The following is a 17,388-nucleotide window of genomic DNA, read 5'->3' on the forward strand; positions in this document are numbered from 1 at the left end:
ACGTCACATCTACACCCTGCGCAGGCGCACTGAGGAAGCAGCGGCCAAGCGAGCGTCCTCTTCTCAGTGCGCCTGCGCCGACTGAAGACCGGTACGGCGCAGGGGCGAGATTTAGAACGCAGACAGGGCCAGCCAGGGGACGAGAGCGCTTGCTGGCCCTGTCGATCAACAGGAGGAGGGGCGCTTTTTTTAAGGATGATGTGGCTGCTACCAGCAAGTAACCGCCCTACTTGCTGGTAGAGAGGTAATTTACATATTATAAAAGTGTTGTTTTTAAAGAAACTAGAGAACAAAAAAGGGTAAGAGCACTATATATTTAAAAATCGCAGTATAAGGATTTTAAGTAGCCCAAAAACGAAAAATGACTTTTGGGGGTGACAGAAGCCCTTTAAGACAGCAGGAAAAACTTTAATCACATCTTAGCAGTTTTCTGTTAAAAGTTCCTAATTTTATACTAAAAATATCTTTAAATGTGTGTTATTTCTAGAATCCATGTCCACTTTGCGATGAAGCTAAGGAAGTTCTTGCACCATACATGGACAGGGTAATGTATACTCAGATCAGTGTTAACAGTGTACTAAAGATTAGATGAACTACAATGGGAAATGTTTTTACAGCATTATGGAAAGAAGCAAGACTGTCCATTAGACTGTTGTACAGCTTTTCACACATTAGCCTTATTTCCTTGTTTCGGAACAACCAAGGTGAAGGCAAAATAGGACTCCTCTGTGTACAGAAAGAAAAAGGAGCGTGCATAGGGAGTACCGCTAATCTGGATGGGTAAGGTGTCAAGTGGGTGGTCACCTGGTCAGGTCAATGGCCGAGTGATGTATCCAGAGGTAAAAGTAGAAGTGTAAAAGATGTGGGAGCGCTGTCTGTATTGATGGATGAAGAAGACAGGTAAGTATCATAGTTTTATTATTCTTTATGCTGGCCCCTTCATCAGATTAAAACCAAAGTGACAGAGGCCTTTAAACATACTTATATGAACTACAGGTATTCACACCCAATCGGTACACCTGTCATGAGACAGTCATTCATAAAAATAGTAGTAGTAATCCAGTTGATATTGAGAGATGGATTTTAAACAAAAAATATATAAATACTAAAATAAAAAATAATAAATCCACTAATTGCGGATTCACAAAACACAGAGAGCGGATGTGTGCATTCCACATTTTGAGGAACACACACTGCCAGCCCTATGATAAAAATGCCTATTGTACGCAATTGTGGACAAGAATAGGACATGCTCTATCTTTTTTGCTGGGCCACAGAGCAAAAGTTCGTATGATGACACCACGCTGTGTCCTGTCAGCATCTTTTGTGCCCCCATTGCAATGAATGGGTACGCGTCAGTTCTGCAAAATTGAGGAACAGATGCGGACCCATAAATACGGTCATGTGAATGGACCCTTACTGACATTGGGGGAGAGCAGCCCTCATTCATTTTAACTGACTGGGGGCTGCGCTCCCCACTAGAGTTGTTGCGATACAAAATTTTTGATTTGGTTTCGATACCATGAAAAAGTATTGCGATACTCAATACCATTCGATACCACGCGAAAAAAATAAACCAAAAAAGCCACGTGCATTCCGCATTTTAAAAAATGGCGAATCGCGCAGTTTTTATTTATTTTTTCTGTTCCGGCGTTCACCACGTAGATTTTTTTTTTTAGATTTTAATAGTTTGGACTTTTCTGACGTGGCGATATGTAATATGTTTATTATTTATATATTTTATATGTGAAATTGGGAAAAGGGGGTGATTTATACTTCATATTTTGGTGGGGTTTTTTTTTTACTTTTTTTTTTTTTTTTTACACTTTTTATTTAATAACTATTTCCCCCCTTAGGGGCTAGAACCTGGGAGCTTTCATCCCTTGTCCTATTCAGCCTGATAGAGATCTATCAGGGTGAATAGGACTTCACACTGTCCCTGCTGCTCTGTGCTTTGTGCACACAGCATCAGGAATGTTACCATGGCAGCCAGGGCTTCTGTAGCGTCCTGGCTGCCATGGTAACCGATCAGAGCCCCAGGATTACACTGCTGGGGCTCCGATCAGAAGCTGGCACTGCACCACCAATGAGGGGGAGGGGAGAGGTCCCTGTGCCCACTGCCACAATGATTTTAATACTGGGGGGTTCAGAGGGGCCGGTGCACTGTGCCACCAATGATTTTAATGGGATGGGGGGTTGAGGGGGGGGCACACTGCACCACCAATGATAATTACCCCTTTATACAGGAGGCGGGTACTGGCAGATCAGCGGCAGTTAACCCCTTAGGTGCCGCACCTGAGGGGTTAACTGCCGCTGATCGCAGTTCCCTGTCAGGGGCAGGGTGCCGGCAATGCGATTCTGCTGCCGGCACCTGCCTCCTGTATTATGTGTTAAAGACTGACTGACTACTTTTCCTGGGTCCAGACTAAGTATCAGGCTACACAGAGTGACGCCCAGCAATGTCCCAGCACTCACCATTAGTCCTGGGCGCCGCTCCGTTCGCCTGCTGTGCCCCATTACTGGTTCCTCTCCTGCTCCACATGCTGATTACTATCGGAGCAATGGGGAGGAGACATCAGCTTCACTAGTGGGCGTTCCTTCTCCCTGGCTGTAGCGCTGTCCAATCGCAGCGCAGGGAGAAGGAACGCCCACTAGTGAAGCTGATGTCTCCTCCACATCGCTCCGATAGTAATCAGCAGCATGTGGAGCAGGAGAGGAGACAGTAATGGGGCACAGCAGGCGAACGGAGCGGCGCCCAGGACTACTGGTGAGTGCTGAGACATCGCTGGGCGCCGCTCTGTGTGGGAATAGTCCTATCATTGGTGGCACAGTGCGCCCGCCCCTCTCTTCTCATTGGTGGCGCAGTGCGCCCGCCCCTTTCTTCTCATTGGTGGCGCAGTGCGCCCGCCCCTCTCTTCCCATTGGTGGCAGCGGCAGCAGCACAGGGGGAGGGAGACACAGCTTCCTTCTCCCCGTGCTGCTGAGAGAACATGAGCGCGCCGATAGCAGCGCGCTCATGTTCAGAGATACTAGGCTGCACAGAAGCGCAGCCCAGTATCGAAAAAGCTGAAATCCCGGTATCGTATCGATACCGGGACAAAAGTATCGATTGGGTATCGGAATTTCGATACCCGCAACAACCCTACTCCCCACCACTGTCTGTCTCACACTGATGTCCCATATACTGGTCACCGCCACAATAATAATCAGAGCTCCCCTCATGCACCAATCACATGCAGATCTCACCCCCCACAAACAATCACATTCACACTTGAGCTTGTTCCTCATCCTCTCAGTAATCGCGTTCAGGCTCACCATTCTCCCCTCCCCCCCACCCCCAAGTAGTCAGAAAGCTCCCTTTCATCCCCCCCACAATCAAATGCAGGCTACCTATCCCCCACCCCAAAGTAGTCATAAAGTTGTCTCCTCATCATCTCCCCAGCAATTACATACAGGCTCGCCATCCATCCCCAAACTAGTCACAGTGCTCTTTCCTCCATCTCACCATCCCCCCCCCCCCCATCCCCAAAATAGTCACCATGCTCCTTCCCGCATTTTCCCAAGTTCACCATCCTGTCTCCCACCCCTGAACTAGTCACAGTGCTCAATATGATTCCAGTATGACCTTGTGTGGAGAGGGGAGGAGGGGCATCTAAATAAATTTTAGTCTGGTCAGGAGCCTAAATTGATTTTTGGATCTGTCTGGGTCAAAGTTCTTGTTCCCCCATTTCACCATACTAGTCACAGTGATCATTCCTCCATTTCACCATTCTTCCTCCTCCCCAAACTAGTCACAGTGCTTGTTCCCCCATCTCACCCCCCCCCCCACTCCAAACTAGTCATACCGCTCGTTCCCCTGTGTCCCTAAGCTCCCCATGCTCTTCCCTCCCCCAGTCCATTCACATATCTTTCTGTGGCAGTTCTGAGGAAGAGCATCGAGGTAGCCGAGCCCCACACTCTGCTCTCGTTCCTCTGTGCAGACCAGGGCGGGAAGTGTGAGGGTCTATCATGTGGGAGGCGTCAGAAGGTTTTTTCATTAAGATACAGCGCTGTGGTGGGGCAAGTAACAAATGACGGCAAGACTAAAAAGTCTTGCTATGATTTGATGACAGCTGGCATGCCCGCAAAATGCAGTCTGCGTGCCCTATGTTGTTGACCCTTGCTGTAGTCCATATAAGTGTGTTTAAAGGCCTCTGTAAATTTGGTTTTAATCTAATGAAGGGGCCAGTACGGCTCAGAAACGCGTCATTGACCAGTAAAGAATTATGCAACTTATCATACTTATCTGTCTTCTTCCTCCACCGATACGGACAGTGCTCCCACATCCTCTACCTTTGCCTCTGGGCAAGAGCACATGACCTCCCCTTCCTAGTGGTCATTGCCCCTGTCACAGAGCATGCCCTCAGCACTAGTCCATAGAAGTCTATGGGGGTAATTTATTAAAACCGGCCTTTTTATATGCCAATGTTTCAAAAATTACACAGATGTAAGATGCAGCAAATATAATAAGAGGTATATTAAAGGTATATAAAATTGTTTTTGTGCATCTTGAGACGATCATGTCCAGGTACTGAATGGTATGCCATATCTGGTGCAGTTTACACAGGTTTCTTGGCATAAATAAAGGTGAATTACTTTAGTCTAACTCTGTACCAGTTATTGGTTGGCTTACTTTAGGAACATATTTTGCACCGGAGTTGTGGTGCAATTTTGGTGCAAAACATTGCATCTTTGGCCATGCCCCCCTTCCTACAAGGCCTCACTACTTCTCTCTAAGCAGCACTCCCTTTTTGTTGTAGAAGTCCTAATTGCGCCAATCTACACCACTTCTTTTTTAGACAGATTCTAGGCACGGGCACATAAGCAAATCTGGGCTAGGGTTTACATTGGTTAAAGAAGGTGATATACATTTAATGCAAGGCTTCGATCTCCTTTGATATTTCATTGACTCTTTAGCTAGTACTAATTTAGCAAAACTTTTTAAGGATGCCTTTGCATGCCGCAGATTTAAGCCTCATTGTTTCACAGACGTGTGCTGTACATGTTTTCCATGGACAGCACACGCCCCCATTCATTTTAATGTGTATATTCAGACATCAGTGTTTTAGCACGGTCCATGTTTTTCGCACGATGCATGTTCTATTTTGTCTGTGTTCACAGATCCATCACGCCCAAATGCAGTCTATGGGTCCGTAAAAACCATGGATACAACACGGATGCCATCCGTGTTGCATCCATGTTTTACGGATCATTAGGAGGGAATGCTTTGAAAATAATTTTTCAGCTGTCCGGGTGGTACACAGACAACAAAATACGGACAAAATATGCATCCATCGCAAACAGCTTCACGGATGTATCACTTACCAGTGTGAATGAGGCTTGAAAATTTGTGTTGAGCAAACTTGCGATTTGCAAGTTTGGCATTCGGGTTATCTAAGAATTCCATTACGGAATTCTTAGCTAACCCGAACTCGAACGCTGAACTTGCAAAGGTTCGCTTAAGGGCTCATTCACACGACCGTTGGTGTCCCGTTCCCGTATTGCAGACCGCATTTGCAGATCCGCAATACACGGGCTCCGTTCTGTTGTCATTCTGCATCACGGATGCGGACCCATTCATTTCAATGGGTCCGCAAATCCGGAGATGCGGAAGCACGGAACACTACGGAAGCACTACGAAGTGCTTTCTGGGGTTCCGTTCCTTGCCTCCGCGTCGCAAAAAAATAGAGCATGCTCTATCTTTTTGCGGAACTGAGCGATCGCGGACCCATTCAAGTGAATGGGTCTGTGATCCCCATGTGCCTGCCCCACATAAGGTGCCCGTGCATTGCGGACACCAACGATCATGTGAACGAGCCCTAACACTACTGAAAAACAGTTATACCGATCTGAATGGAACTTACAGAAATCCATGTGCTTGCTGCCAAAACGCACTAATTCAGATGAATGGAATTCATTTTCAGTCGCAGTAATTTTTGTAACAAAATCTACCGAGTGTGAAGGCACCCCAAGAATTCTGCAGAAATATTTCTTACACTGCTGTGTATTTCTGTTCCTCAAGCCTGTGTCTCCTGAATATATTAAAAATCATATTGCTAGAGAGACATAGTATTCCATCACCCAGATGGTGCAATGACATTGGGGAGACATGTAACCTGTGTTCTGATAATAAAGCCTACATTTATTTTTAAAATGTCTCATTTGATATACAAAGTGTTTTATTCTAATAACGCCATTAGACTAAAGCTATATTTTGTGATAGATTCCCTTTAAGATCAGGCTATTAATATTCAAAAACTTCTCAGCAGGAATAATATACTATATATGGGTAAGTAAATTGAACACATGAATCAAATTTCATATATTATCCAATTTCTAATCATATTTGCTTTTTTATTGAAAAACATATTTTAGAATCAGTGATGTCTCAGATTTCTGCTTATGAATCCGAACATATTTTGTTTTACAAGTAGCAACCATGATGCAGCATACGGGTAGGCTACCCGACACTGCTAGATTTGAATGTGCATTTCCCTTTAAGCCAGTCAGGCCGGTTACCGGCAATCCTTATCACAGCCAGCAGAGGGAGCCCCCAGTTCAGTATAAATAGGCTAGGGCCTAGCTCAGGAAGATTAGAAGTTTCCAGACTCAGTGCAGAGAGGGTTCCCTCCTGAGTCCGTATGCATAGAAGTCAGAAGGGCATAGCTAAACAGCCTGAAGACACAGAATACCACAGAGGCCGATCAGATAAAGCAAGAGGTACTCAAGATAACAAAGGAGGTACTAGATAAGGACAGCTTCAAGGGTACACCAGATAAAGGGTATTAGACCTTGGAGAGAAAGTCACATGTTTCAGGACCAGTCAGGAATAGTGTGCAAACCGCCTGTACTGCATCTCCTGTAATCAACACTCTGTATAAAACATTGCTAAGACCGGCCATTTTGTACTTCCAAGAACCAGCTGTATTCCAATAGTAACCAACTGTCTTTCATGGAACTGCGCTTCCAACTGCGTCCATGTATTATACTCACTGATATTCAGTAAAAGTTCCAGTTTGTGTTGGCTATCCTATGCTTGCTTCATTCTTCTACAATACCATACACGGCGTGTCACCGTTTAATTGACACTGGCGTCACGAACTTTTAAATACCTGCCTGTTCCAGTATTTGCCCCAATTGAAGACGACAGTGGATCCCAGGTTAGTGAGTCAATCTGCACTACAAAGCCCAGCATACACTACTGACCCCCTGGGACACTGCATCGCTCTTTTTGGCGTCACGAACAGGATCCGCATACTTCTGAAGTGCAGAGAAGTGTGAACTGTGTGCTTTAACTATTCCACCACCGTATTACAAAGACTGTACCCTTTATTTCCAAGCCGGTGGATTAAAATTGTGCCTGGGAGGAATCAGAGACGCTGTACTGTGTTGCGCTACCCCCAGAGAGAAAATCGTATTTGTGGACTGTGATTTATTGGACTTTGCAACACCCTGCTTGCTGTCAGGGAACTGTGATCAAGATGGCCACCAGCCGCCTGGAGTAAAGTTTCCCGCGCTGCTGAGGACCTTCGTGGGCGGATCCCTCCAAGGACACCGAAAAGCCCGCCCCTCTTCATCATCGCACCGCCGCTGCCCTGTTTCCTCTACGTCACCGCGGTCGCAGGAAGTCCGGAGTCTCTCGAGATTTGGCCTGCGCACACCCGGCGAAACCGGTAAGAACTTGTATCCGGAGGGAAGGGGATTGTTCCGGCCCCTTTAGTCACCAGCGGCCACCTCGTAATAAGTTAACATGTCAGATCCGGGAGTTGCCGAGCGGCCGGACCCGGGAGAGCTTGCGGCTCCTAATCATCCTATAGCCCCCAGCATGATGCCCTTTACCATGCCTTACTACTTTGGGGCCCCATGGTTTCCCCGCTATAACGGAGAGGTCCATACCCTAAGAGACTTTAAAGAAAAGTTGCTGGCCTTATTCAAACTATACCCCATAAATGCCGATCAGCAAATGGAAATCTTGCTAGCGCAACTAGAGGGGGCTGCCCGCAGAGAGGTATTATCCTGGCCTGCTGCGGAACGGAGTACTCTAGAGCAGATATTCACCCGCCTCAGGGCCACTTTTGAAACGAGGACTGCCTCAGAGATAAAGATGCACTTCTTTGGCAAGAAACAGAAGTCCGGTGAGTCCCTCCGTGACTATGCCCTATCACTTCAGGAGGCTTTGGGGGCTGTAATCCAGATAGATCCCAAGGAAGCTGATAACCAGGATCAGACCCTGAGGGAACAATTTATTACCGGAGTGTCTAGTGAGCAAATAAGGACCCAATTAAAGATGCTGTCCGCCCAACACCCTAACAGTACCTTTCTGGACTTTAAAGAACTGGCTATAAAAATTCTGGGGTCAGCAGTATCTACAGAGTTGAGCACCCCACCTGAGTTATCAGCCTGCAGGTCAAAACCGTTTATCATTAACCGAGCTGAGGCCGGTCAAGCTGTTCAAGCTACAGCTACCGATACTATCGCCATGCTGACAGAGCAAGTAAATCACCTCACTAAAAGCCTAGAGAGAGTGTGCAGAAAAATGGAGGAATGGGAAAAACCTATGATGTCAGAAGAAGAGTTCCTGTCACCCTCTAAGCCGTTCCCACCTCCATACCAAGAGACTCACCCCAGGGATCCTGGGAGGCGCAATAGGGGTCGCCAGCGGCCCGTGTGTACATACTGCAAAAAGATGGGACACACAGAATCCACTTGCTGGCAGTTAAACGGGCAACCCCTGAGGCTGAGGACCACCCCTCGGGAGGTAGAACACTAGGTCCAAAAGATCCAAATTGGATGCCACGGTATGTAGGATCCCATCCTAAAATCAATGTGGAGATTAACGGGGTCCCCTTTGAAGCCCTATTAGATACTGGGTCTCAGGTCACTACTATTCAGCTGCCCGCCTTTGAAAGATTCTGGGACACCAATCAATTGACCCAGCCGCCTGAATCCTGGGTAGAGATTATCGCCAGCAATGGCGAACCGGTAAAGATCCATGGATACTGGGAACCCACCCTGCAGGTGGGAGAAGTAACCTTGCCTCAACAGGGGGTGATAGTAGTACAGGCCGGCGACAGAGGAGGACATCCTGTCATTCTAGGCACCAATGTCTTCAAAAACTGTTATGCTGAAATACTTGCCGTATTACATCAGACTCTGCCCACCGCTTCCTCTGCGTCCAAGAGGGTGATTCAAAAGACTATCACTGTGTTAAGTGCCCAGCAGAGGTTTGCTAACGGGAAAGGAGAAATTTGTACTGCCAAGATTCGTGATAATAAGCCTGTGACTTTGCCTCCTAATTCCCAAACTCTCTTATGGTGTCGTGCTGTCCTGGGAGTCCAAGGCCAAGATTATCCAGCCCTGGTGGAGCCAATCCAGATGGAGAACTACCCTTATGTGAGAGCTGCCAAGTGCCTGGTGAACGTCTCCCAAGGTAAAGTACCTGTCCGTCTGATTAACCTGAGTGATCATCCTGTTGCGCTTACTAAGCATTACCCTGTTGCCCAGCTTTCTCAGGTGTTCTTCCAAGACATCATCCGTCTTCCAGTGACAGAAAAGCCGCCAGCTGCAGTCAGCGGATGTCCGCCGGTGCCCCAGTCACAAGCACCCTGGTGGAAAGAGCTACATGTCGGGGACGAGACTACCCCCCAACATCAACAAGAAGGGATACTACGGCTTGTCAAAGAGCACCACCAGGCCTTCAGTAAACATGCTGCTGATTATGGAGAGGTTAGTGCCATACAACACACCATACCTACTGGCTCTCATCCTCCTATCAAGGAGAGATACCGACCCTTACCGCCTACTTCATATCAGACTGTAAAAGAAATGATCCAAGAGATGAAAGACTCTAATGTAATCCGGGACAGTCGTAGCCCGTGGGCGGCACCCCTGGTCCTTGTAAAGAAGAAGGATGGTGGTATCCGTTTCTGCGTGGACTATAGAAAAATTAACCAAATAACCCACAAAGACGCGTACCCACTGCCCCACATTGGACTTGACCAGTGGCTACTGGCAAGTACCCATGGCCCCGGCAGATAGGGAAAAGACTGCTTTCACCACTCCCATGGGCCTGTTCGAATTCAATTGTATGCCGTTCGGGTTATGTAATGCCCCAGGAACTTTCCAGAGACTAATGGAGCGGTGTTTGGGTCACAAAAACTTCGAAACAGTGCTGCTGTATCTAGATGACGTCATTGTGTACTCAAAAACATATGAAGACCACCTGAAACACTTAGCAGAGGTCTTTGAAATCCTTGTCAAATATGGCCTGAAGGTAAAGCCATCTAAATGCCACCTGCTCAAACCTGCGGTAAAATACCTGGGGCATGTGGTAAGCGGGGAGGGCGTACAACCTGACCCTGATAAGTTAGCGGCTGTCCGTAACTGGCCGGTACCCACTACCGTCAAAGAGGTGAGGGGTTTCCTTGGTTTTGCCGGCTACTATAGACGTTTCATCCCCCATTTTGCTCAAATAGCCGATCCTATCCAGGAACTCTTGAGGGGGCAGCCCAAGAAAAGTCCTAGAACTCCAGTGCTCATTGAGTGGAATGAAGAGAGAGAGATAGCGTTCCAGTTGTTAAAAAAGAAACTGACCGAGCCTCCCGTGTTAGGTTATCCCGACTACAGCAAGCCCTTCCATCTGTATACTGATGCTAGCAAGCGGGGCCTGGGGGCTGTGTTAGCCCAGATTCAAGAGGGAAAAGAAAGAGTGATAGCTTATGCAAGCCGCTCCTTGAAAGGAGCTGAGAAAAATGACCAGAATTATAGTTCCTTCAAACTAGAGTTCCTGGCATTAGTGTGGGCAGTGACGGAAAAATTCAAAGATTATCTAGCCGCTACCCCATTCATTGCATTCACTGATAATAACCCTCTGGCACATCTAAATACAGCTAAATTGGGGGCTTTGGAGCAAAGATGGGCCTCTCGTCTCGCCAACTATGATTTCTCTGTAAAATATTGCGCTGGACGTACTAACGACAATGCTGATGCTTTATCCAGACTTCCCACAGAGACAGCTCCTGATGTGCGAGATGCTTGGGAAGATGTAGAAATGCCGGCCTTCTACCATAAATTTGCTCAACAGGATCAGGCTCGGGCTACCAGTAACAGAGCTGCAGTTCCTTCACCCTCCAGTAGGCCGGAACTCAAAGAAGAAAGGTGGGTGAAACTACAGTCTGAAAGTAGAGTGCTGGGTGAATTGTTGGACTTCATTACCAGTGGCAGAGCCCCTGAGAGGATTCGGCGTAAGAGTACAGATCCTGAGCTCATCAAACTGTGGAGACAGCGCCATCAACTCTTCATACAAAAGGGCCTGTTGCTACGGAGAAGCCTAGACCCAGTGTCCAACGAACGAGTGCATCAAATTCTCATACCCCGACGAGATGCAGGTATGGTGTTGGAGATGTACCACAATCAATCCGGTCACTTTGGGGTCCAAAAGACTGAGGCAAATATCCGACAGCGGTTTTACTGGGTGGGCATGAGAGAAGACATGGAGAAGTGGTGTCGGGAGTGTGTAGCCTGTGCCTTGAAACGAGGTGAACACCATGATCAGAGGGCACCACTGAGACCCATTGTAAGTACTCGTCCTCTTGAACTTGTCGCCATCGACCATGTGAAACTGGAGCCTAGTCGCTCAGGGTATGTGTACGCTATGACTATCATTGACCATTTCACTAAGTTTGTTGTAGCAGTGCCTGTGAGAGACCAGACGGCCAAGACTACAGCCGAACTGTTCTGGAAACACTTCCTCCTGCCCTACGGTTGTCCAGAAAAGATCCTCACCGATCAAGGTCCTGCTTTTGAGTCCCACCTGTTCCATGAACTGTGCCGCCTGCATAACTGTAAGAAGATCCGGACGACGGCCTACCATCCGCAAGGTAATGGATTATGTGAAAAAATGAATCAGACCTTGATAGAGATGCTGAGGACCGTGCCTCCTGAAACCAGGGGAGATTGGCCTAATCTGTTGCCACAGCTCATGTTCACATACAATCATACCATACACTGTTCCACCGGGTATACCCCCTTTTATTTGATGTTTGGGCGCCAAGGGTTATTGCCTGCTGATCACTCCTTGGACGTACTCGTACCTGATTGCATCAACCCATTACCTAATACCGACTGGGTTGCTGAACACCAAAGGCGATTGAATACGGCCCAAGCTATTGTTCAGGAACGTATGGACTATGCTAGAGACCGGCAGCAGAGAGACTATGACCAAGCAGCCCATGCAGAACCCTTGACAATAGGGGCTGTGGTATGGTTAAAAAATAACCGCCGTACCAGTAAACTGGACAGTAAATGGGAGCAAAGTCCTTATGTTGTCACTGCAATCCCAAATGTTGGAACTCACACTTATGAGATCACCCGGGAGGGCAGGGGATCCCAAATTGTACACCGAAACCGGTTAAAGCTCTGCCTGACACCAGGACCCAGTGCCGAGAGTTCTATATCTGAACCCCCTGTGTCAGAGTCATCGATACAGCCCGAGGATCCTATGCAGGCTGTCCGAAATCTAAGGTATGACGCTGATCCCATGCATTGGCTTCTGACACCATGGTTGAACTTGTTGGTGCCCGCTCCGGCACCTACTGTACCTTTACTTCCAGAAGAGCCGGTTCAAGATGCCCCGGATCCAGTTCCCCCTCTAGTGGATCCTGTTGTTCCCGTTGTTCCTGACCAAGGTCTCACGGATGGAGATCCTCCTGTTGCTCCTCTCTCTTCTACCTCGGTGCTAAGGGAAGAGGAAACCCCTGTGTTGAGAAGGTCCACCCGGATGACCAGGGGACGTCCGCCAGTCCATTTAAGAGACTTTGACTATGCTGGTGGTGTCTCCTCCCGAACAGTTACTATCGGAAATAGCCTGCTTGATGTTTGTGCGCAAGAATGGACTCCTCCACGTGAGCCCTTGCCTGTTCTACACCCACGGGGAAACCCTGTGTAGTTCCTTATTATACTTCAGTCAAGAAAATAGACTAACCTGGTTCACCTTAAGTCCGCTGTGCCAGGTCAGCGGCCGTGCCTAAGAAGAAAGAAGACGCCCCTTTTTCTTGCGTCATTTGTTGCAAATGTTATATTTTTTGTGTGAAATAGTTGTTTATCATATTTATAATGCCATGTTTAACTTATGCATCAGCTTATGTTGGTTCAGGGATGTGTGTGAGTACGAGGCCTTACTCACGTTAAAGTCTGGGGGTGTGCAGCATACGGGTAGGCTACCCGACACTGCTAGATTTGAATGTGCATTTCCCTTTAAGCCAGTCAGGCCGGTTACCGGCAATCCTTATCACAGCCAGCAGAGGGAGCCCCCAGTTCAGTATAAATAGGCTAGGGCCTAGCTCAGGAAGATTAGAAGTCACCAGACTCAGTGCAGAGAGGGTTCCCTCCTGAGTCCGTATGCATGGAAGTCAGAAGGGCATAGCTAAACAGCCTGAAGACACAGAATACCACAGAGGCCGATCAGATAAAGCAAGAGGTACTCAAGATAACAGAGGAGGTACTAGATAAGGACAGCTTCAAGGGTACGCCAGATAAAGGGTATTAGACCTTGGAGAGAAAGTCACATGTTTCAGGACCAGTCAGGAATAGTGTGCAAGCCGCCTGTACTGCATCTCCTGTAATCAACACTCTGTATAAAACATTGCTAAGACCGGCCATTTTGTACTTCCAAGAACCAGCTGTATTCCAATAGTAACCAACTGTCTTTCATGGAACTGCGCTTCCAACTGCGTCCATGTATTATACTCACTGATATTCAGTAAAAGTTCCAGTTTGTGTTTGCTATCCTATGCTTGCTTCATTCTTCTACAATACCATACACGGCGTGTCACCGTTTAATTGACACTGGCGTCACGAACTTTTAAATACCTGCCTGTTCCAGTATTTGCCCCAATTGAAGACGACAGTGGATCCCAGGTTAGTGAGTCAATCTGCACTACAAAGCCCAGCATACACTACTGACCCCCTGGGACACTGCAATGAGAGTAATTTGATATCGTAATGGAAAACACAAGTCACAACGAATTAGTGATGATGATTGCTGGAACTGAGCAATATAGGTTGATGTCTGTCTGCCACAAGTAGCTGTCACACTTCCGAAGTATTTCATTTGTATTCAGATGTCTTTAGTGTTGTGTAGATGCAGATGCAAAGTGTCATGGAATGGCAGGAACTAGTGCAGATGTGATGGTGATCCTCACATTTTAAAGGTTTTTTCCTAGATTTAATACTGATGACCTATCCTCAGGATAGGTTATCAGTACCTGATCGGTGGGGGTCTGGCATCCAGGGATCACCGCCGATCAGCTGTTTAAGAAGGCACCAGCGCTTCTGTGAGCATTGCGTCCTTCTCCGTGCTTACTAAGCACAGCGTCGTACATTGTATAGCGGCTGTGCTTGGTATTGCAGCTCAGCCCAGGCCACATGACTGATAAAAGCGTCATCATTCGGCCTAGGGAAAACAGCGAGAAGGCCGCGGCACTACTGCAAGTGCCAGTGCCATCTCAAACAGCTGATCGGCGGGGGTCTCTGGTATTGAACCCCTACCGATCAGATACTGATGACCTATCTTGAGGATAGGCCCATCAGTAGGGTTGAGCTCATAGAGCTTCGGATCAACTATCTGAAGTCTATTCGGTAAAACACTTCTATTTTAATCATGTCTCTGTACAGCATTGGCTCCATGGAACAAATATCCTTTCACCCAAAGTTGTGCAAGACTTTGGTGAATTAATTCGGTATTCATTTCTGCATCTCTAGGCCGCATGCATACACGGCCATTGTGTGGCCGTTCCATGCATTGGGGACCGCAATTGCGGCCCGTGCAGCGGGCCGAACCCATTCAACTTGAATGGGTCTGTGGTCTGTACGCACCATGTGTCATATTTATTTGTGGTGCGAAACAACGGAAAGAAACACCACAGAAGCACTCCTTAGTGCTTCCGGTGTTCCATGACTCCGTTCCGCATCTCCGGAATTGCGGACCCATTCAAGTGAATGGGTCAGCATCCGTGATACATGGTGCACACGGCCAGCGGCCGTGAATTGCCAACCTGCCGTTTGGGGGCCGCCCAATGGCTGTGTGCATGAGGCCTTAAGAACATTTAAAATTAGGAATCCAAAGTCAGGTTTGGTACCTCTGTACCAAACCCGACTTCGGGTTCCTAATTCTAAATGTTTTTAAAGATGCAGAAATGAACACCGAATTATTTCCCAGAAGTCTTGCGCTACTTCAGGTGAAACTAATTTTAATTACATGGTCTCTGACAGCATTAAAAATGAAGTGTTTGAACGAATCAACTTCCAAACAAAAAATCGACTTCCAAACAGAAAACAAAGAACAAAATGTAACATAATCGCAAACCATGCAACGTAATTGCAGACCATGAAAAAAATTTAATAAAAATTATATACAGTGATCCCTCAAGATACAATGGCCTCAGGATACAATATTTTCAACATACAATGGTCTTTTCTGGGCCATCGTAAGTTGAAACTAAACTCAACATACAATGTCTGAGACTGAGATCCAACCAATTCAGGCCACTTCTCTGGTAAAATAGTTGTATTAGTTGCTACTTGGCAGCTATTCCTGACTGTTATATGTAAGGACTTGATTTATCTGTCTTTAGTTATCTGCTTATTTTTCTTAAATCTTCATGTTCTCTTATCTTGGATGACATTTTGGGGCTTTGAAACCGATTAGTCAACTTACAATGGTTGTCCTGGAACCAATGAATATTGTAGCTTGAGGGACCACTGTATATTCTTTACTTTGGCTGCAGTCATGTCTTCTCCCCCTCCCTCTCTGATGCTAGTACATGAGCTAGTAGGATGGTATGAGTTTAGACTGTATCGTTTTGTGATATCATTCAGTGACCATGGCCATGTTGTTCGAAACATTTTTCTAGTTGCTGCGGAACAAAACACAGTGCATTTGGAAAGTCTTCACACCTTTTACAATTTTTATGTTGCAGCCTTGTGCTAAAATAAAATAAATCATTTTTTTTTAAATCCAACAATCTACACTCAATACCCCACAATGACAAAGTGCTAACAGATTGAAATATTTTCTAATTTATTTAAAAACTAAAATCTTGCATTAACGTAAGTATTCAGGATTTCTGACCCTTTACTCAGTACTTAGTTGAGACACCGTTGGCAGTGATTGCAACCTCCAGTCTTTTTGGGTATGATGCCACAAGGTTTGCACATCTGGATTTGGGGTCATTCTGCCATTCTCCTTTGCAGATCCTCTCAAGCCTGGTCAGGTTGGATTGGGACAGTCAGTGGACAGCCATTTTCAGGTCTCTCCAGAGGTATTCGATTGGGTTCAAGTCAGGGCTCTGGCTGGGCCACTCGGACATTCACAGAGTTGTCCCTAAACCTTTCCTATATTGTGTTGACTTTGGGCTTAGGGTCATTGTTTGAGGGCCAAAGCACTCTGGATCAGGTTTTCATTAAAAAATAACTCTTTACTTTGCTCCATTCTGCTTTTCCCCACCCCTTACCAGTGTCCCTATCCCAGGCACTGAAAAACACACCCACTGCATAATGGTGCCTCCACCATGCTTCACTGTAGGAATTGTATTGGGTAATGAGCAGTACCTTACACTGCTGTGTATTTCTGTTTCTTGACGCTTAGAATTGAGGACATAAAGTTAAATCTTGGTTTTGTCATAGCAGAGTCTTGTTTCTCACAGTCTGAAAGTCCGTTATGTGCTTTTTTTTTTTCAAACTCCAGAAGGAGTTTCATGTGTCTTTTACTGAGGAGAAACTTCTTTCTAGCTAGTCTGCCATAAACCCCAGATTGGTGGTGTTGCTGCAATGATGCTTGGCCTTCTGGAAGTCTCTCTCATGGGAAGTTTCTCTCTTGGGAAAGCCGGGTTACCACGATGAGGAACTGTAATAAATGCATAATACTAAATCTACCAAGACAAATCCCTCTCCTCACTCCTAAATTGTATTATAGGTAGGCAGATGCACAATGTAACCTGCACAATGTAATATTAACATTATATGGACAGTTATTGTGTACAGTATAGATGATCCAATTTCTGGAAATTCTTTTCAGGTCAGATTTTCACAATTTAAAAACAAAATTTAATTAGGACCAGAATCGATTCTAAATAATTGAAATATGTTTCAATTGCCCTGAAATTTGGTACATAACACTCTCTTGTTTTCTATAAGTATTTATTTTTCTGAGAAGACTTGAGAGAGAGAAGTACTGGAGGTGTGGCTGACACCTCAGTCGTGCACTCCTGACCAGCTCGTCTGCCCCATAGGCTGATTTTAATCAGTGTGAGTACATAGCTTGGCCTGCTCCCCCTCACTCACTGGAAGCCA

At 46.5% G+C, this 17,388-nt stretch overlaps 1 protein-coding gene across 4 annotated transcripts in view; it reads left to right on the forward strand.

Moving 5' to 3' along the window:
- C1H5orf63 (chromosome 1 C5orf63 homolog) overlaps positions 1-17,388 on the forward strand; it is a 92,014-nt gene that overhangs the window by 51,590 nt on the left and 23,036 nt on the right. For 3 of the 4 annotated variants that reach the window (XM_044291039.1, XM_044291046.1, XM_044291032.1), the window contains exon 3: positions 488-544. The exons of the other annotated variant lie outside the window; for it this stretch is intronic. In XM_044291039.1, coding sequence (XP_044146974.1) covers positions 488-544 — 57 coding nt within the window. The remainder of the gene's footprint in view (positions 1-487; positions 545-17,388) is intronic. 4 annotated transcript variants of the gene reach the window in all.

The sequence above is a fragment of the Bufo gargarizans genome, chromosome 1 (genome assembly GCF_014858855.1).
Source record: "Bufo gargarizans isolate SCDJY-AF-19 chromosome 1, ASM1485885v1, whole genome shotgun sequence".
Taxonomy (NCBI): Eukaryota; Metazoa; Chordata; class Amphibia; order Anura; family Bufonidae; genus Bufo; species Bufo gargarizans.